This window comes from Drosophila serrata, unplaced genomic scaffold (genome assembly GCF_035046125.1).
Source record: "Drosophila serrata isolate PLE 108 unplaced genomic scaffold, ASM3504612v1 contig_382, whole genome shotgun sequence".
In the NCBI taxonomy this organism is placed as follows: Eukaryota; Metazoa; Arthropoda; class Insecta; order Diptera; family Drosophilidae; genus Drosophila; species Drosophila serrata.
The window spans coordinates 4,387,716-4,402,197 of NW_028257280.1; the positions used below are offsets into that span (position 1 = coordinate 4,387,716).

General features: G+C 40.1%; 3 protein-coding genes across 5 annotated transcripts; 2 read left to right on the forward strand and 1 right to left on the reverse strand.

Moving 5' to 3' along the window:
- Positions 1-6,999: 6,999 nt before the first annotated feature.
- Positions 7,000-9,193, forward strand: CLS (cardiolipin synthase). The gene is made up of 5 exons (XM_020955829.2): positions 7,000-7,484; positions 7,596-8,205; positions 8,467-8,682; positions 8,745-8,880; positions 8,947-9,193. Exons 2-5 carry the CDS (start codon positions 7,681-7,683, stop codon positions 9,060-9,062), a joined length of 993 nt encoding a protein of 330 aa, XP_020811488.2. The 5' UTR covers positions 7,000-7,484; positions 7,596-7,680; the 3' UTR covers positions 9,063-9,193.
- Positions 9,194-10,310: 1,117 nt separating this feature from the next.
- On the forward strand, positions 10,311-10,809 carry RpL27 (ribosomal protein L27). Its single transcript, XM_020956375.2, has one exon. It carries the CDS (start codon positions 10,318-10,320, stop codon positions 10,723-10,725), a length of 408 nt encoding a protein of 135 aa, XP_020812034.1. The 5' UTR covers positions 10,311-10,317; the 3' UTR covers positions 10,726-10,809.
- A 487-nt stretch (positions 10,810-11,296) lies between these two features.
- Idh3g (Isocitrate dehydrogenase (NAD(+)) 3 non-catalytic subunit gamma) lies at positions 11,297-14,359 on the reverse strand. Of its 3 annotated transcripts, none has more exons than XM_020956370.2 (7): positions 14,126-14,359; positions 13,947-14,024; positions 13,090-13,869; positions 12,843-13,029; positions 12,706-12,781; positions 11,683-12,005; positions 11,297-11,598 (listed from the first exon to the last, which is right to left on the reverse strand). In XM_020956370.2, the coding sequence occupies exons 1-6, from the start codon at positions 14,180-14,182 to the stop codon at positions 11,975-11,977; spliced, it is 1,209 nt and encodes a 402-aa protein (XP_020812029.1). In that variant the 5' UTR covers positions 14,183-14,359; the 3' UTR covers positions 11,297-11,598; positions 11,683-11,974. The 3 variants fall into 3 exon arrangements, with proteins under 3 accessions (XP_020812029.1, XP_086696695.1, XP_020812030.1); XM_086840569.1 differs by having other exon boundaries at positions 12,487-12,781; XM_020956371.2 differs by lacking the exon at positions 11,683-12,005.
- Positions 14,360-14,482: the final 123 nt, after the last annotated feature.

Sequence of the window (14,482 nt, forward strand, 5' to 3'; positions counted from 1 at the left end):
ACAGGTGCAAAAAAATCCACGCACCCAATGTGCCAATGTTATTTTATTATTACTTTTTGTTCCCGGCTACGTGTCATTGCGAGGGTGTTGGGGGGACAGGCACAAGTTGTCAACAATTGGAGCATCCATCGAGGTCTCCTTTCCCCAACACTCACTCCTCCGAAAAGCGCTGGAGTCCCGGGGATATTGGCAGCCGTTTTCCCCGAATGAAGCTGTTGATTATGTCGAATGCTGTTACACGTGGCTCCGGCAAATCCCCATACCCACACCCATAACCAGTGACATGGCAATCGATGCTGCTGCTGGGGATGAGGATGAGGATGAGGATGAGCCAGCGATTCTCTGTTTTGGACAGTTGGCATGAGTCTGGGATTTCTTCGATGGCGCTGCTCACTTACGTGACGCAAATGTCTAACGTAATTGTCATAAAGGCAGCGCCGGGACCACGGGGCGTATGTGTCTATTTTGAACCCACAGAGCGGCGAACGTTGAGAGGCAAATCCCTTGGCAAACATCGTTTGCAGATCGACCTCATCCAGCCAAGGAAGAAAACACCGAAGGATGCTTGAACAAAAAAAATGAACTCGAAGAGGCAGAAGTAAAACTAATTTAAAATGACCTTCGACATGTGGGCCAGTCGGCACAATAGTCCGGTCATGTTACAATGTAACATACAATATATGTCGCCCTGACTCAGGACATGTATGAGCGGGTGTTTTTCTGCCCACAACAATATTTAACTTTATTCAGGGCATGCGGGGGCTGATTACAAAATTTCACAATGTAACAAGGAATTGTATTTAAAGGGAGTTTTTATTGCTTAAGGTGAACAAGAACTTTTGATGTATTGAAAACTAAGATTTTAATGACTGTCAAAATGGTAACTTAATTTGTAACTAAATTCTTCTTCCAGTTATGTATATTTACCATTAAAGAAATATTGTTAATAAGAACACAAGCCGCCCTCGCTGGCAAACATGGACTGAGCCCACGCTCGTTTTCATTGCCTACTTTTCGGGGCTCTCCAGTCATGGGACTGCAGTGCAGCAATTCCCATTCATAGCCCAGGTCCTGATGCCTCCCGGAGAGGTCCGCCAGCGGTCGAGACAAAAACAGAATCGCCTCAATCCTGGCTTTAAGACTCATCCAGCTGCCTTTTAACATTTTTCCATTTCGGCATCCTTTATTTTTGTTTTCTTCCTTTTTTATTTTTAGTTTGGAACATGGCGGAGTGACCAACAGAGAGACCGCCCACATTTACTGCCCCCGCCCCATCCGCCCAGCGTTTTTGCTTGTTCTATAATTTTTCCTGTTTTCGCCTTGCTTTGCGATGCTTTCCTCGCTTTGCTTTGCTTTATTTTACTTAGCTATGCTTTGCCATGCTGGCTTTAGTTATATTTTCCTCTTCTTTTCTGGTCGGTGGCTTGCTGTTGCTATTTTAGTTTTCTAACCAACAAAACAAATTGAATCACGTTCGCCTGGGAGAAACGTGAGTATTTTATTTTTTTGCGTTAAACATTTTCATTTTTCTTTCCCCCAAAAAAATATATATATGATGAGTGTGGAGAGCGTGTGGTAATGTCCGAAATTGCATATACTCTGATTTCTTGATCAAAAATTCGATTTCAAAAGGGGGTTATTAAAATGTAAAAATATATTTTATGAGAAAATAACCTCTCATTTATTTAAAATGAATTAGATTTCTTAAAGTTTATATTAAGGTATCAATAGAATAATAAAAGCATCTATACTTTATTATCTTTATTCCAGAGCTTTAAGTATTTATTTTATTAATTTAAAAATACACTATATGTTAGGGAAATATTTAATCAAAAGCTTTGTACTTTTTTTTTAGTTTTTAAGCGTAATAAAACTATGTACGATGACACATATAGAGTCTAAGGCTTTATATCTCCTATTTATATGTACATAAAACCCTGCTCAAAGTGTGATTAAAATTTCAATTCCATTGCCTGATATAACCACTGATGGATAGTTTTATAGATATTTCTTAATTTATTATAGTGCTCCGCTCAAGGGTATAAAAAGGAAAACCATTTCCAGGGATTCAAAGTCTGTACGGAACTGGGAGCAAAGCGATGCAAGACATTTTGCCCCGATAATGACGCCGTTGAGCCAGCGTTATAGCTTTCATTGTTGTTGTTACTCCGATTTGTTGTAAATGTATTCTTTGGTTTATTTCTTTGTTTTTTCGTTTTCGGTTTTATTTTTCCTGTTTTTGTTGTTGCCTGACCGTTGAGTGTTAGCTACTGAAGCATGCACAGCACAATCACAATGTTGTTGTGTGTCTGCGTTTTGTTTTGTTTATTAAAAAGAGATTGGAGTGCAGAAAGATTCCGTTGCCGAATTTTTGTCATGACCATAGGGCTAGGGCCTCTGCTGCTCCTGGTGGCCACTTGGGCCTACCGACGACCATTCATCATCATTCCGGTCTGATGATTTTATTTTGATTCCGGAACGTTTGGGGATTACCAGGCCTAATGATTTTATTATAGTTTTTCATACGCCCCTCGTCGAAAATTTGATTGATGGTCCGACGTTGGTCCGACGACTTGAGGTTCCACATTTCGGTCTCATTGTCTTGACATTTAAGCGGCTTCATTATATTAAAAGCGAATTAATGTGGTCGTCCTGACGACAGGAAGACGAGGACTTTCAAATTGAAACAAAATTGCGCTTTCTTTCATCCGGCAGGCGCAGCCATGGAGGGTGAAATAAAGAATTTTATCAAGTGCCGAGGGGCAAAGTTTCCCTCTCATTTGGAGGTTTGTTAAATAATTTTTATGCTTTTGTATTTCAAGGACTAGAGGAACTTTGAAAGAGGCATGGTAGATTTTTCAGGAATTTTTGAAAATTAGAAGAATGTTTTTCGGAGTACATAAGTCGGGTGTACTGTAATTAATGTAATACAAATTGTTTTCATTATATTCTAGAAAATGTCGAAGATTTCATTAATTTTCATTGTATTTTGTTGTCATTTTAATAATTTATTAAATGGTATATTCCTTATTTATTTCGAATTTCAATTCATTTTCTCCCAAATTTATAAATACAAGTAAATTATAATTTTAATTTTAAACATTTCTCCAAACCCAAAACTGTAATTGCAAAGTAAATCCCTCAGCAACGAAATATACAAAATACAGAAATCCTTTGAACTTTATCCTTTATCTTTTTTGTTAATTGGTGTGCGGTTTTTCCCCCTTTGGCCAACACCTATCACACCGAGCAAGGTCGCCCGCATATTTGCAGCCGATTCCCAACTTGTGATTTTGGGCATAAACTAAAATGCGACCCCACAGCCTGGGTGGCCAGGGTAGCCAAGCGGAACAGGCCCATCCTCAGAGATGGTCCTGGAGCTCTCTGGCCGCCCCGGATGCCCGCACATTGTTATAATTACGCGTAACTTTCGACAAGTGTCGCCTGAAAATCGCCAAGCGTTCTCATTTCAAGTGCCGCTGTCCAGGCAAAGTTAGCCCCTTTCCCTTCACCCTAGAAAACGTGGTTGAGGGGAATCCCCTGGCAGCTGCGGTTTAATCTTCTTTTAAGTTGCGCCTCCCTTTAGACTCTCCCGCCTTGTTTTCCTGTAGAAAAAAAGATGGCGACACCGTAAAGCAAAAGTTTGCCGCCACTTGTGGGTTGATAACTTAGAACAAAGCAAAGTTTGGGGGAGTGTAGAAAGGGATATATATAACTACGGGAGGGGGGCGTGGCAGGAGGGCCGCACCGAGGGCAGTCCTTTGCACAGCTTGAAAATAGTTGGAGTTTTGCGAAAAGTCATTGTTACAGTGCTCTGAAGAGCCAGGCAGCCAGGCCTTTGCTGCCATTCTGCCCCTCCATTCCTCTGGCTTTCTAATTAGTCGTCATTGGCTTGTGATTTGTGGGCGGACTTTCGGCATTTTCGAAATTGAAGAACCAGCAGAACCATGAATTGGAGGGACCAGCACACAACTTTGGCCGCCACAAATCCAACTTGTAATTTTGTGCACATTTTTGATTTACCTCAGTGGGGGCAATTCGATTGGATTGCACTGGCCAAATTGGTTTTTGATTAAATAAAAATATACAGAGATGATAAATAAATACCGAGAGTTTTAAAATCTCTTCAAAAGTATATCAACATTTTTTATTTTTTACATTTAAACAGGATTTCAAATTCAGAATAGTTTCTGTGGCTTCCCATAAAATATATATTTATCCAAAATTTAATCATGATTAACGTTGAATATAATGTGTCTGCAATTTTATACCTCTATTTATATACAAAATATACGTATTGATTTTTAAGAAGTCTTTAACATTAACGTTTAAGAAGCTATTTATTTTCTAATATAACACCAAATATTTTTATATGAAATTCAACACTCAGATCTTAATTTTTATTCCTTAAAACACTAAAATTATTTCAAGTTTGTACTCTGTATATTATCCGCAGTGTAAAAACACCTTTTGTTCGATAAATCTCAAACTGCACACCTGCTAGAGAAAACTACTTGGACCTGGTGGGCTTCTTCACTCATTAGTCGAACCAATTGCCATTTGCCAGTTCATGTTTATATGGTTTATCCGGGGCCCACAGGCGTTATAGCTGGCCGCAAATGATTTAAAGCAAAATGAGCTCGCCACAATTTATGCTGACCACATTAACCATTCTCATGGCAGAGAGCAAAAGTCCGAGCAAGTATTTAATTAAATTAAGCACAAAGGAAAACACCAAAGTACGAGCTGTGCGAAGAACCCTGAGCGGCCAAATGAAGTTGGCTTCTGTTTTTATGGTTTGGCCTTTAAAGCAGTCGTAAATCATTTAAGAAAACGGCCATGGACGGCAGGAGATGGCGGGAGCCGGCAGAAGGAATGAAAGATATGTATAGAGAGATGGCCGCTAATGGCCGGCGGTTCTTCATTGTCAGAGCCGATCACGCCCGCCAGCCGACCACTCGAAGCGCATTAAAATAGACTAAAATGTTCGCCGTTTGCTGCCTTTATGGCCACTTAATGTAAAACAGTTAATTAGCCCCACACACAAACACACACACATACACTTAAATACACGCCCACATGAAGGGGCGAAAGAATACGGGAAATGTCCAGGCTTAATGCAAAATGGCCGCCATCACTTTGTTTTTTTTTTTCGCCATTTCCCTTCCGGTTTCTTCCGCTGACATTCGCCTTCTTCGCTACAGGCCAGGTACAAATGAGGGGGAGCAGGAGGGAAATGTGGACGCTGTGAAAGGCGGAAAATTACTTTTGATTAATGAAGCGCAATGAGGCGCGTAAAAAAAATCAAATAAAAATTATAAAAAGCTATGGAAGGAGCAGAAACCGAAAATCAAACACCAAACTTGTATTCCCTTTGCCAAGTGATTAATTTAAGGAATTACATTTTATTAGGCATTTTATATATGTAACCAAAATGATGATTTTTTTTAATATTTGATGAACAGTCTATTGTTTTTCTTTTTCATTTATTAAAACGTAATCTAAAAGCATATAAGCATTTAAGGTCTTCAAAATGTTGACAAACTAAATTAAAAAAACTCATAAAAAAACTTACCATTTTCATCATTTTTTTGAAAAAATGGAACATTTATTTTCTTTCAGGCACAGCTACATAGATTGATTGAGCTGTTTATGCTGATCAAGATTATATATGTATGATTTATAGGATCGAAAATAACTCCTTCACGTTGTAACAAGTTTCTGATTAAGATTAAAATACCCGCAGCGGTATAATAATCTGGCTTTCCCAAACATAAAAGAAAATTCAAATATTGTAATTATTTCTACCATTTCATTATTCTTATATAATTATAGTTAATTGGGAGTCTGTTTTTGACTATCAAAACCCACAAAGGGAATCTTAAATATCAGAACATAACTTAAATAGATAACATTTCAATTAAAAGCAAGTTAAATATGCAAAGTATCAGGCTAACAAACTTTTCAACACATTCCCCATACCTCCCGAAGGAGAGAGGGTATTTACAAAAAGTTGTCAATCTCTTCCGTTGCCTCGCATTTCCCGCGCTACTGGACCTGGAGCTGAAGCTTCCTGTTTATGGCAGACAGCTACTGAGTAGCCCTGAGAGCCATTCAGAAAATCGGAAAAAGGAAAATGGACAGGAGGACGCTCGAAATTAACATATAACTGACGGCTGACATGCCATGGACATTATCATGCCGAACACCTTCGGCTGCAGTTAATTATTATATATTAATGCTGATGCAGTGGGTTGCTAGCTGCTGCCCCGTGCCCCGGGGGAGAACACCAGCTTTCTTCACCTGCCTGTAATTACGATGATGGTGGTCACGAGACGTGACTTAAGGACCAAACCCAAAAATGAGCTAGAGCGTATATAATTCCCAAAGACTGCTTTCTAGCTAACTTGGCAAAAATGCAACTTGCCTGTCATAATTATTTGGCTCTGTTCGCTTTTATGACCTAGGATGTGGCCATTAAACGTGGAACAGATTCTGGCGGACAACTTTCGGGAAAATTCATTAGCAGGGATGATAAGGTCAGGTCATGGTCGAGCCGCTGCCAAAGTTTATATTAAGTAATAAACGTTTACCGCGACTTAATTTGCATATCCAAGGCGGGCGGACGAGCAGCGCCTGCCTTGGTTAAGTGCCAGCGTAATTAAATTTAATCCAATTAAATGGCTGACAAGTCCAGAGCAGCAGCTTTGCGGTCTGGCTTATTTATGGTGCTCTCATTAATATGTCCTGGCCTGACTGGCCACTAAAGCAGCTTTATTCGATTTTTGGGCAGGAGAGTAAATATTATATTAAATAACAGCTGGTCTTAATATAATTCTGGGAGTCCTTGCGCAAATTTAAAAAAGGCGCCCTCTGTAAAGGGATATACATTAATTTTACATCTGTTAAGCTTTTATTAGCAGATTTATACATACTGTGCATACATATTGTAAACTTCTGTTAGAGGTATTTTACATACATTCTGGAAAATACTTCACTTCTCTTTTCGTTTCACTGCTCCGGCTTTCACTTTCTTTTTGCAATCGATTTTTATGCTTAAACAGCTGACTTTGCTTAGTTTGCAAAATAAACAACGCTTCTAAATGCCTTTTATATTTTCGCTTCCTTGTTTCGAAGCTAAGAAGAGGCAGAGAGTGCTGTGTGTGTAATTCATTTACAATTAGTAAGATACTTTTACCCTCGTTAAATAAAAATTTTAATAATTAAAAAAATATTCAAAAAAAAAAACATCTATTTTAACAGAACTAAAACACTGTTAACATTCACTTGGTATATTAAACTACCTCACATTAATGCATTACGCTTAAACAGCGCCCGGTCACACTGTTCGAAGCCGACTTGTGTAATAAAAACAAGACAAAATTTTAATAAATTCTCGTAGATGTGATTAATTAACGATTGAAAGCACAAACAGAGTAATTCACCAGGAGACGTGAAAAGAAGCAGAGAAGAGCAAACCAATGGTGCGTTCTAAATGGAAGCGATAACCAGTGTATAAGGGTCGGTGGCCGATCATTGCGGATCAAGGCCACAGGTCATTTAAATTGAGTCTGATTGTGCCTCGTTGATTTCAGAACCCCAGAAAAACGGTCTTCCTGACCAGAGTCCGTGCCAACAGCTGCTGTTCGAGGATTTGAGACTGTCCCCGGTAAAACGACCATGCTGCCTGCCATCATTTTCCGTCAGGTGCAGCGACCGCTGCACCAGGGAGCTGCCACTCTGGAGCACGTCCTGGGAGTGGGAGGCAGTAGTTTCGTGAACTGCCTGAACCGCTACGCCGCTGCCACCGGATTTATTCGCATATCCTTCCTGGATATTAAGCAACGAAGAAACTGGGAGCTGGCACGCCTTCGCCTTTATGCCGACGCCAAGAAGCAGTCGCTGCATTTACGTACAGTGCAGGGTCGGCACTTGCTGCAAGGTGTCATCGATCGGCAACGGGCTGAGCTCATCGAACGCAAGAACTTCCTGGTCGACGACATCCGTGAGGCACGGCACAAGGTGCAGGAGCGGGTGCGCGAGAAGATCGACGAGATTCGCGAGGAGCGCGAAAATATCATGACCATACCCAACATGCTGACCATTAGCAGGGCCTTCCTGTCGCCCTACATCGGCTATGTGATTGTCCAGGGAGACTTTACGCTGGGAATGAGCCTGCTGGCCGTCGCCGGAGTATCAGATCTGGTAAGATATAAGTAGTATAAGAAAATATATTTGGTAAAAGAAACAAAACAAATGAACCAAGTTATTTTTATAAGCATTTAGAATATCTAGTATCAAGAACTAGGGCCGAAGTCCCAAAATAAATGCTTAGAAAATGAAAACCCAAGGAAATATATTCAACCATGGCAACAACAATGAAAAGAAGCATTTCCTGAGCATTATTTTGTATGCTTTTTTTTGTAATAAAAAATATTAAACAATACTTATTCTTTCTCCCTCAAGTTGGATGGACAGATCGCCCGCCGATGGCCCTCCCAGGCGAGCAAAGCAGGCTCCTTCCTGGATCCAATGGCCGACAAACTGCTAATGGGCTCGCTCGTTATTGCCCTCTGTTACACGGATCTAATTCCCATGTGGCTCACCGGCATTGTGGTCTTCCGGGACGTATTCCTCTTGGGAGCTGGTTTTGTCATACGCTACATAAGTCTGCCACCTCCGGTTAGTACATTGTTTTCTGTGTCTTATCATTACTTTTCACTATCTATACTTGTGTCTGGTAGAAAACCTTTTCGCGCTACTTTGATGCCACCCATGTGACGGCCCAACTGGAGCCCACACTGCTCAGCAAGATCAACACGGGTGTGCAGCTGGCCACAATCGGCCTGAGTTTGGGAGCTCCCATCTGGAATTATTTGGGTGAGAGTGTTAAGCAGTCGGTAAAGTAACCCAGAGATCCTAAACGTTTGCTCTCTAACCCCACAGATCATCCCGCCTTGCATGGTCTGTGGTATCTGACTGGCCTGACCACGGCTGCCACTGCCCTAAGCTACGTCATGAATCGGCATAATACCTTTAAGATTATCCAAAAAAAGACGTAGAACCGGGATTTCCGTTGTATCTGACTACTATGTGGGAAGGGAGTAGTGTCTCCATTTGCAATGATTAGTATGTATTGTGTTTTCTACATGAGTACCATCTAAAAAATAAATAAAGCTATTTTGTTAACAAACTTTCGGCAGCGTAACAAGTTATTTTATTGTTTTATAAGTTTTTAAATATTAAATAAGTAAGAGAAATAAGTAAGAGATTTAAATATGGTTGACTATTCAATATTTAAATACTAAATTTTGAATTTAACAGCGGAAAAATACTAAAACCTCTCCCTCCAAAGCGTTAGTAATTATTGTTTTATCAAATCTGTTATTTACACTTACCATCTATGTTAAAAACAATATTCAGCAAAAACAAAACTAAATGCTGTAAACATCGATACCTATCGGTTTTTTAACCATTCACAAATTTTACATATTAAGAAAAATTACTTTCTTTGTTATGATAAATGTTTAATAAATAAATTAGTTAGTTTCATACATATTAAGAAAATTACTCTTTAATTAATAATTTAGTTAGTTTCATTATCTATTTTATTAGATTAATATTAAAAAGTACAAAACGAAATAAATTATTGAAGAAATCCTTATAAACAATTCAAAAATAAAAATTGTGATTTTTTGTCAGTACTACCGAGTTTTCTTATGTTCTATTAATTTACTTTAATTTACATGAGAATTCTATCCCATGTATCTGTAAACGTGTCGAATTGTGTAGGTACGGTTAAATGTTAAATAACATAAAACATCGATGTCCAAAAAGGAAATCGATGTTTTCCTCGATAGTATCGGTAATATTCCGATGTGCCAGCACCACGATTTCTCCATCTTTTCCGGTAAAACTAACACCCCTGTAAGTTCTAATAACTGAACCCCTGTAAATTCAAATTTTTAATCTAAACAATCCGAAGCCCGCAATTACCAACCAGCAATATTAATAGTGCAAAGTGAACAATAAGTGTTGGAAGTAAACGAAAATACGTCTATTGATGGGCAATTGTGGAAATTTACGAGACAAAACGCTGCCCAAAAATTACAAACAAAACTACGAAAGTCAATATGTGGGAAAACTAAATAACAAACGAATAATGGATGTTATTTCAGTTCATGTGGTTAATATTAAGTACTTATACAGTTTTACCAACGAATTTGCTAACTTTGTGTTCGTTTTTCTCTATTTTCATGCAATCAACAAAAACAACAACATCAACTTTGAACATCGATTGGAATAGCAGCCGCCAAGATGAGGAAAATTATGAAGCAGGGCAAGATCGTAATCGTCCTTAGCGGACGTTACGCCGGTCGCAAGGCCATCATCGTCAAGACCTCTGACGATGGCACCCCAGAGAAGCCTTTCGGCCACGCTCTGGTTGCCGGCATCGACCGTTACCCCCGCAAGGTGACCAAGAAGATGGGCAAGAACAAGCTGAAGAAGAAGTCCAAGGTTAAGCCCTTCCTGAAGAGCCTTAACTACAACCACCTGATGCCCACCCGCTACACCGCGCACGACATCAGCTTCGAGAAGCTGTCGCCCAAGGACCTTAAGGATCCCGTCAAGCGCAAGACGCACCGTTTCCAGACCCGCGTCAAGTTCGAGTCCGTCTACAAGGAGGGCAAGAACAAGTGGTTCTTCCAGAAGCTGCGTTTCTAAACTGGATTGTCTGGTGTCTGGATTGCCGTCGCTTTTTTTAAGGTTTAAATAAACAAAGAAGTAATTCTGATAAAACTGACCGAACGTGGAAAGTGTGTGTGTTCTTTCTCAGTGTTCAAGTGTGCCCAAGGAAAGCAATTTAGTGGACGCAGTGGATTAAGTTAGTCCCGGGAACATTTTTAGAGTTCAAGCCTATGTTAACCAACAATTGGATTCGTTTTTCAAAGTCGTATCATTTTATACATGGAACCTATGCTTTCCAAAAGGAACTTTAAAGATTGCAGCGTCAAATATAAGAGGTTGAGAACAGTGCGTGTTTTTGTGACTTTGTCGGGGACCTATCATCCAATAAGAGATGTGGCATAGGCGTGTTAAAGTAAATATCTGTTTCAAATAAACAGAAATGTAAGCTTATTAGTTTTTTAGTTAGTTAGATGATATCAAGTAAAAGACGTCACTCTTTAAGCTACAGTAGCTCTTTTCTTTATGTTTTTTGGAAGGGACCAGTACTTCGTCCACGAAGACCACATATTCGAAAAACTATTTAAATCCATTAAAACAGCTTTCATAATTACAGATTTGTCTTTGTTTTCTTTTTTACTAATAAATATTCGAACAGAATAATACATTTTGTTTGAATCAACTTTTCAATATTACAATTTATGTTTGGAAAACTTTAATTTACAATTTAAATATCGCTTTGATTGACTATTTTGGGAACTATTTTCTTAGGGGCATAATCTGATGTGTGGTTCTTATTTTTCATCAAGTAGTGATATCTTGGGATAGGAAAATTAAACAAAAGAGAGCCCACTGAGGGGGGATGTAAAAATAGTCCGAGTGCAGAACAAGGGATTTGGCCAGCAAGAAAATCTGTGAAAAACAATAGATAAATCAATTAATATCTTATAAATACAGAATCATATGAAATAATATACAGACTTAATGTTATATTACCTGAATAATCACACTTTGACATCATGAATGAACACACAATGGACATTTAGCCGGGATAACATATTTTGTTTAGGATTAAGCAGCGGAATTTTTTGACCTCAAACTTTGATTAAACCGATTCTTGCGGGGCATCACATTATAACGCAGGGCTAGGAGAATGTCTCAAATTGGCTTAGTTGTGGGTTAATATAATTTTGAGTTTGTTTTGGTATTATGCTTAGTTCGATTTGGTTTATCTTGCTGAGTTCTTGTTAGCTTGGTTGGTTGAGTTTCGGTAGTGCGAGAGTAGTGTTTAAACTTGGCTGAAATAGTTTCCATGTGGCCTGCGGAGCGGTAAAGCGTTTTGTTTTTGGATTTTTTTTTTTTTTGGGGAGAGGAGAGAAAACAATAATTTCGTTGATTAGATCTGCACAAGGACAATTTGGTTACACGTTCGAAACGACAAAAACTACATACTTGTGTACTGGGTGGTTTGTGTGTGTGTGTTGGTGGTGTGATCTACTGGAGCACTACTTATGACAGATAAAAAACAGAATAGTTCAACAAAGCATTGGTAAACATAGAGGTGGGCCAATTTTTTCATAATTGAAGAAGGAACCAAACAAGTATAGAAAAATAATAATTCCAACGTTATTATGATTTTTATATTGATTTATATATGCTCATTGCTTGATTCCTCCTCCATTTTACCCATCTTAGTAAACAAACTTATGAAAAAACTAAGAAATTAGTAGTTAGGTGTAGTCTGTGGGTGTGCTAGTTGGGTTAGGACACAGTTAGGCCATGGAAGGCAACAACACTTACAGTTCTGCTGCAGTTTTTACGGTTAAAATAATACAATAACAGAGCATGAAAAATATAATACAACAAATAGGCCTGTAACAGTGAAGTAAAGAGGGGGACAAGCGATAGATGTTTGTTTGTTTTGTTTAAAAAAACTAAATAGAAAATACAGCACTCGATTGTGACAGCGGCTCAATAAAAGAACATTGAAACTACTCTAAATGCAGACGATTATTTTACCAATTCACGCGCTTGGCACTCAAGATCTTGAGTATATTCTGAACAACGTCGGTACTGGAGTGGCTGCCGCCCAGATCTACGACGAAATAAAACAATATATACGGTATGTAAAATAAAACCAAGAGAGGGGTATTAACCTGGGGTGCGAATGGCATCATCGACAATAGTCTGGTAAACGGCTTCCTGAATGACATTGGCGTGCTCCTTGTGTCCCAGATGGTTCAGCATGTCGATACTGGCATTAATCATGGCCACAGGGTTAGCGATGTTCTTGCCAGCAATGGCGGTGCCTGTGTTGCGGGTGCCCGGTTCAAAAATGGCGTACTGCACAGAGTAATCATTGTTAATAATTAAGGAGGTACGGAGCAACACCTATTGACTTACATGGTCGCCGTAGTTCCTGCCAGAGATGAGGCCAGCTCCTCCAATCAGGCCGCAAATAACGTTCGACACAATTGTGCCATACAGGTTGGTCATGTTCATCACGTCGAACTGGTGGGGATTGGACACGGCCTGCATGCAGGTGTTGTCAATGATCATGTTGTTATGCTCCAGTTCCGGATAGTCCTTGTGCACTCGGTTAGCCACCTCCAAGAAGAGGCCGTCGGACAGCTTCATGATGTTGGCCTTGTGAATGGTAGTCACCTTCTTGCGGTTGTTTTGGCGGGCATACTCAAAGGCATAGCGGGCCACACGCTCGGCGTTCTCAACAGTGACAACCTTCATGCTCTCCACCACACCGCGCACAGACTCGTGCTCCAACATGGCGTACTCGCCATCGGTGTTCTGGCGGATAAGGACAACGTCGACATTCTGGTGACGGGCCGGGATGCCGGGGTACGACTTGCAGTGCACCACGTTCACGTACAGATCCAGCTCGTTGCGAATGGCCACGTTCCGCGAGACTTCCGAAAGGCTCTGGGACTTGGTCTCAATGTTACCCTTGAGCGCCACACCGTTCCTCTTGATCGAAGTGATAGCATAATCCAGATCCTCGTTACCTTCGGTGGAAGGGTCAATGTCAATCACCTCGAAGTCGATGGGGGCACCGCAGTACCGAAAGATCTCACGAACGTAGCCCATCAGCTCCGGACCAATGCCGCCGCCGGGCAGCATGGTGACGCCATGACGACCGCCATACTGAGCCGAAGGAATGTCCGTGCCCTGTTTGCAGCGATTGATATATAGTTTAACAGATGCTATAACCTCAATTGGGCGAGATTTTTCGGTGTTCTACTCACGGTCAGCTTCTTCTGCAGTGCCGATTTGGTGTGGGCCACATCCTCCGTCTTCTCCTTGGTCACCAGCAGAGGGTATCCCTGCAATTGGAATGGACAAAAGCGATCAATGATGGGATCTATCACCCGCGCATTATGTAATTTCCATTTGTTGGCCAATTTTCCGGGCGTGAAAAACTTACACGGGTGAGGAACGGCGTCTGCGTCTGCAGCAATCTCTGGGTCAAGCGAAGGGCCATGATTCTGTTTTCTTAATTTGTGTTTTCCTACGCCGCTGCAGACAATTGCTTTTTATCGCTTAAATCACGGCCAATTGCGATGTATTCCACTTGGCCAAATCGGTTGCGCTTTTTCTTCTTCTTTCCCAAGAACAACTGGTCGCTAGGGTAGTCGAGTGCTTGCAAAAATTAAAAGATCTATATTTGAATTGTAACTTGGTAGTCAAAATTGATACATTTTATAAAAGTAAACAATACAAGCTTTATTTATTTTAGTAAGAATTAGCATCTCAACGCCATAAGTGTTAAAAGTATAAAATT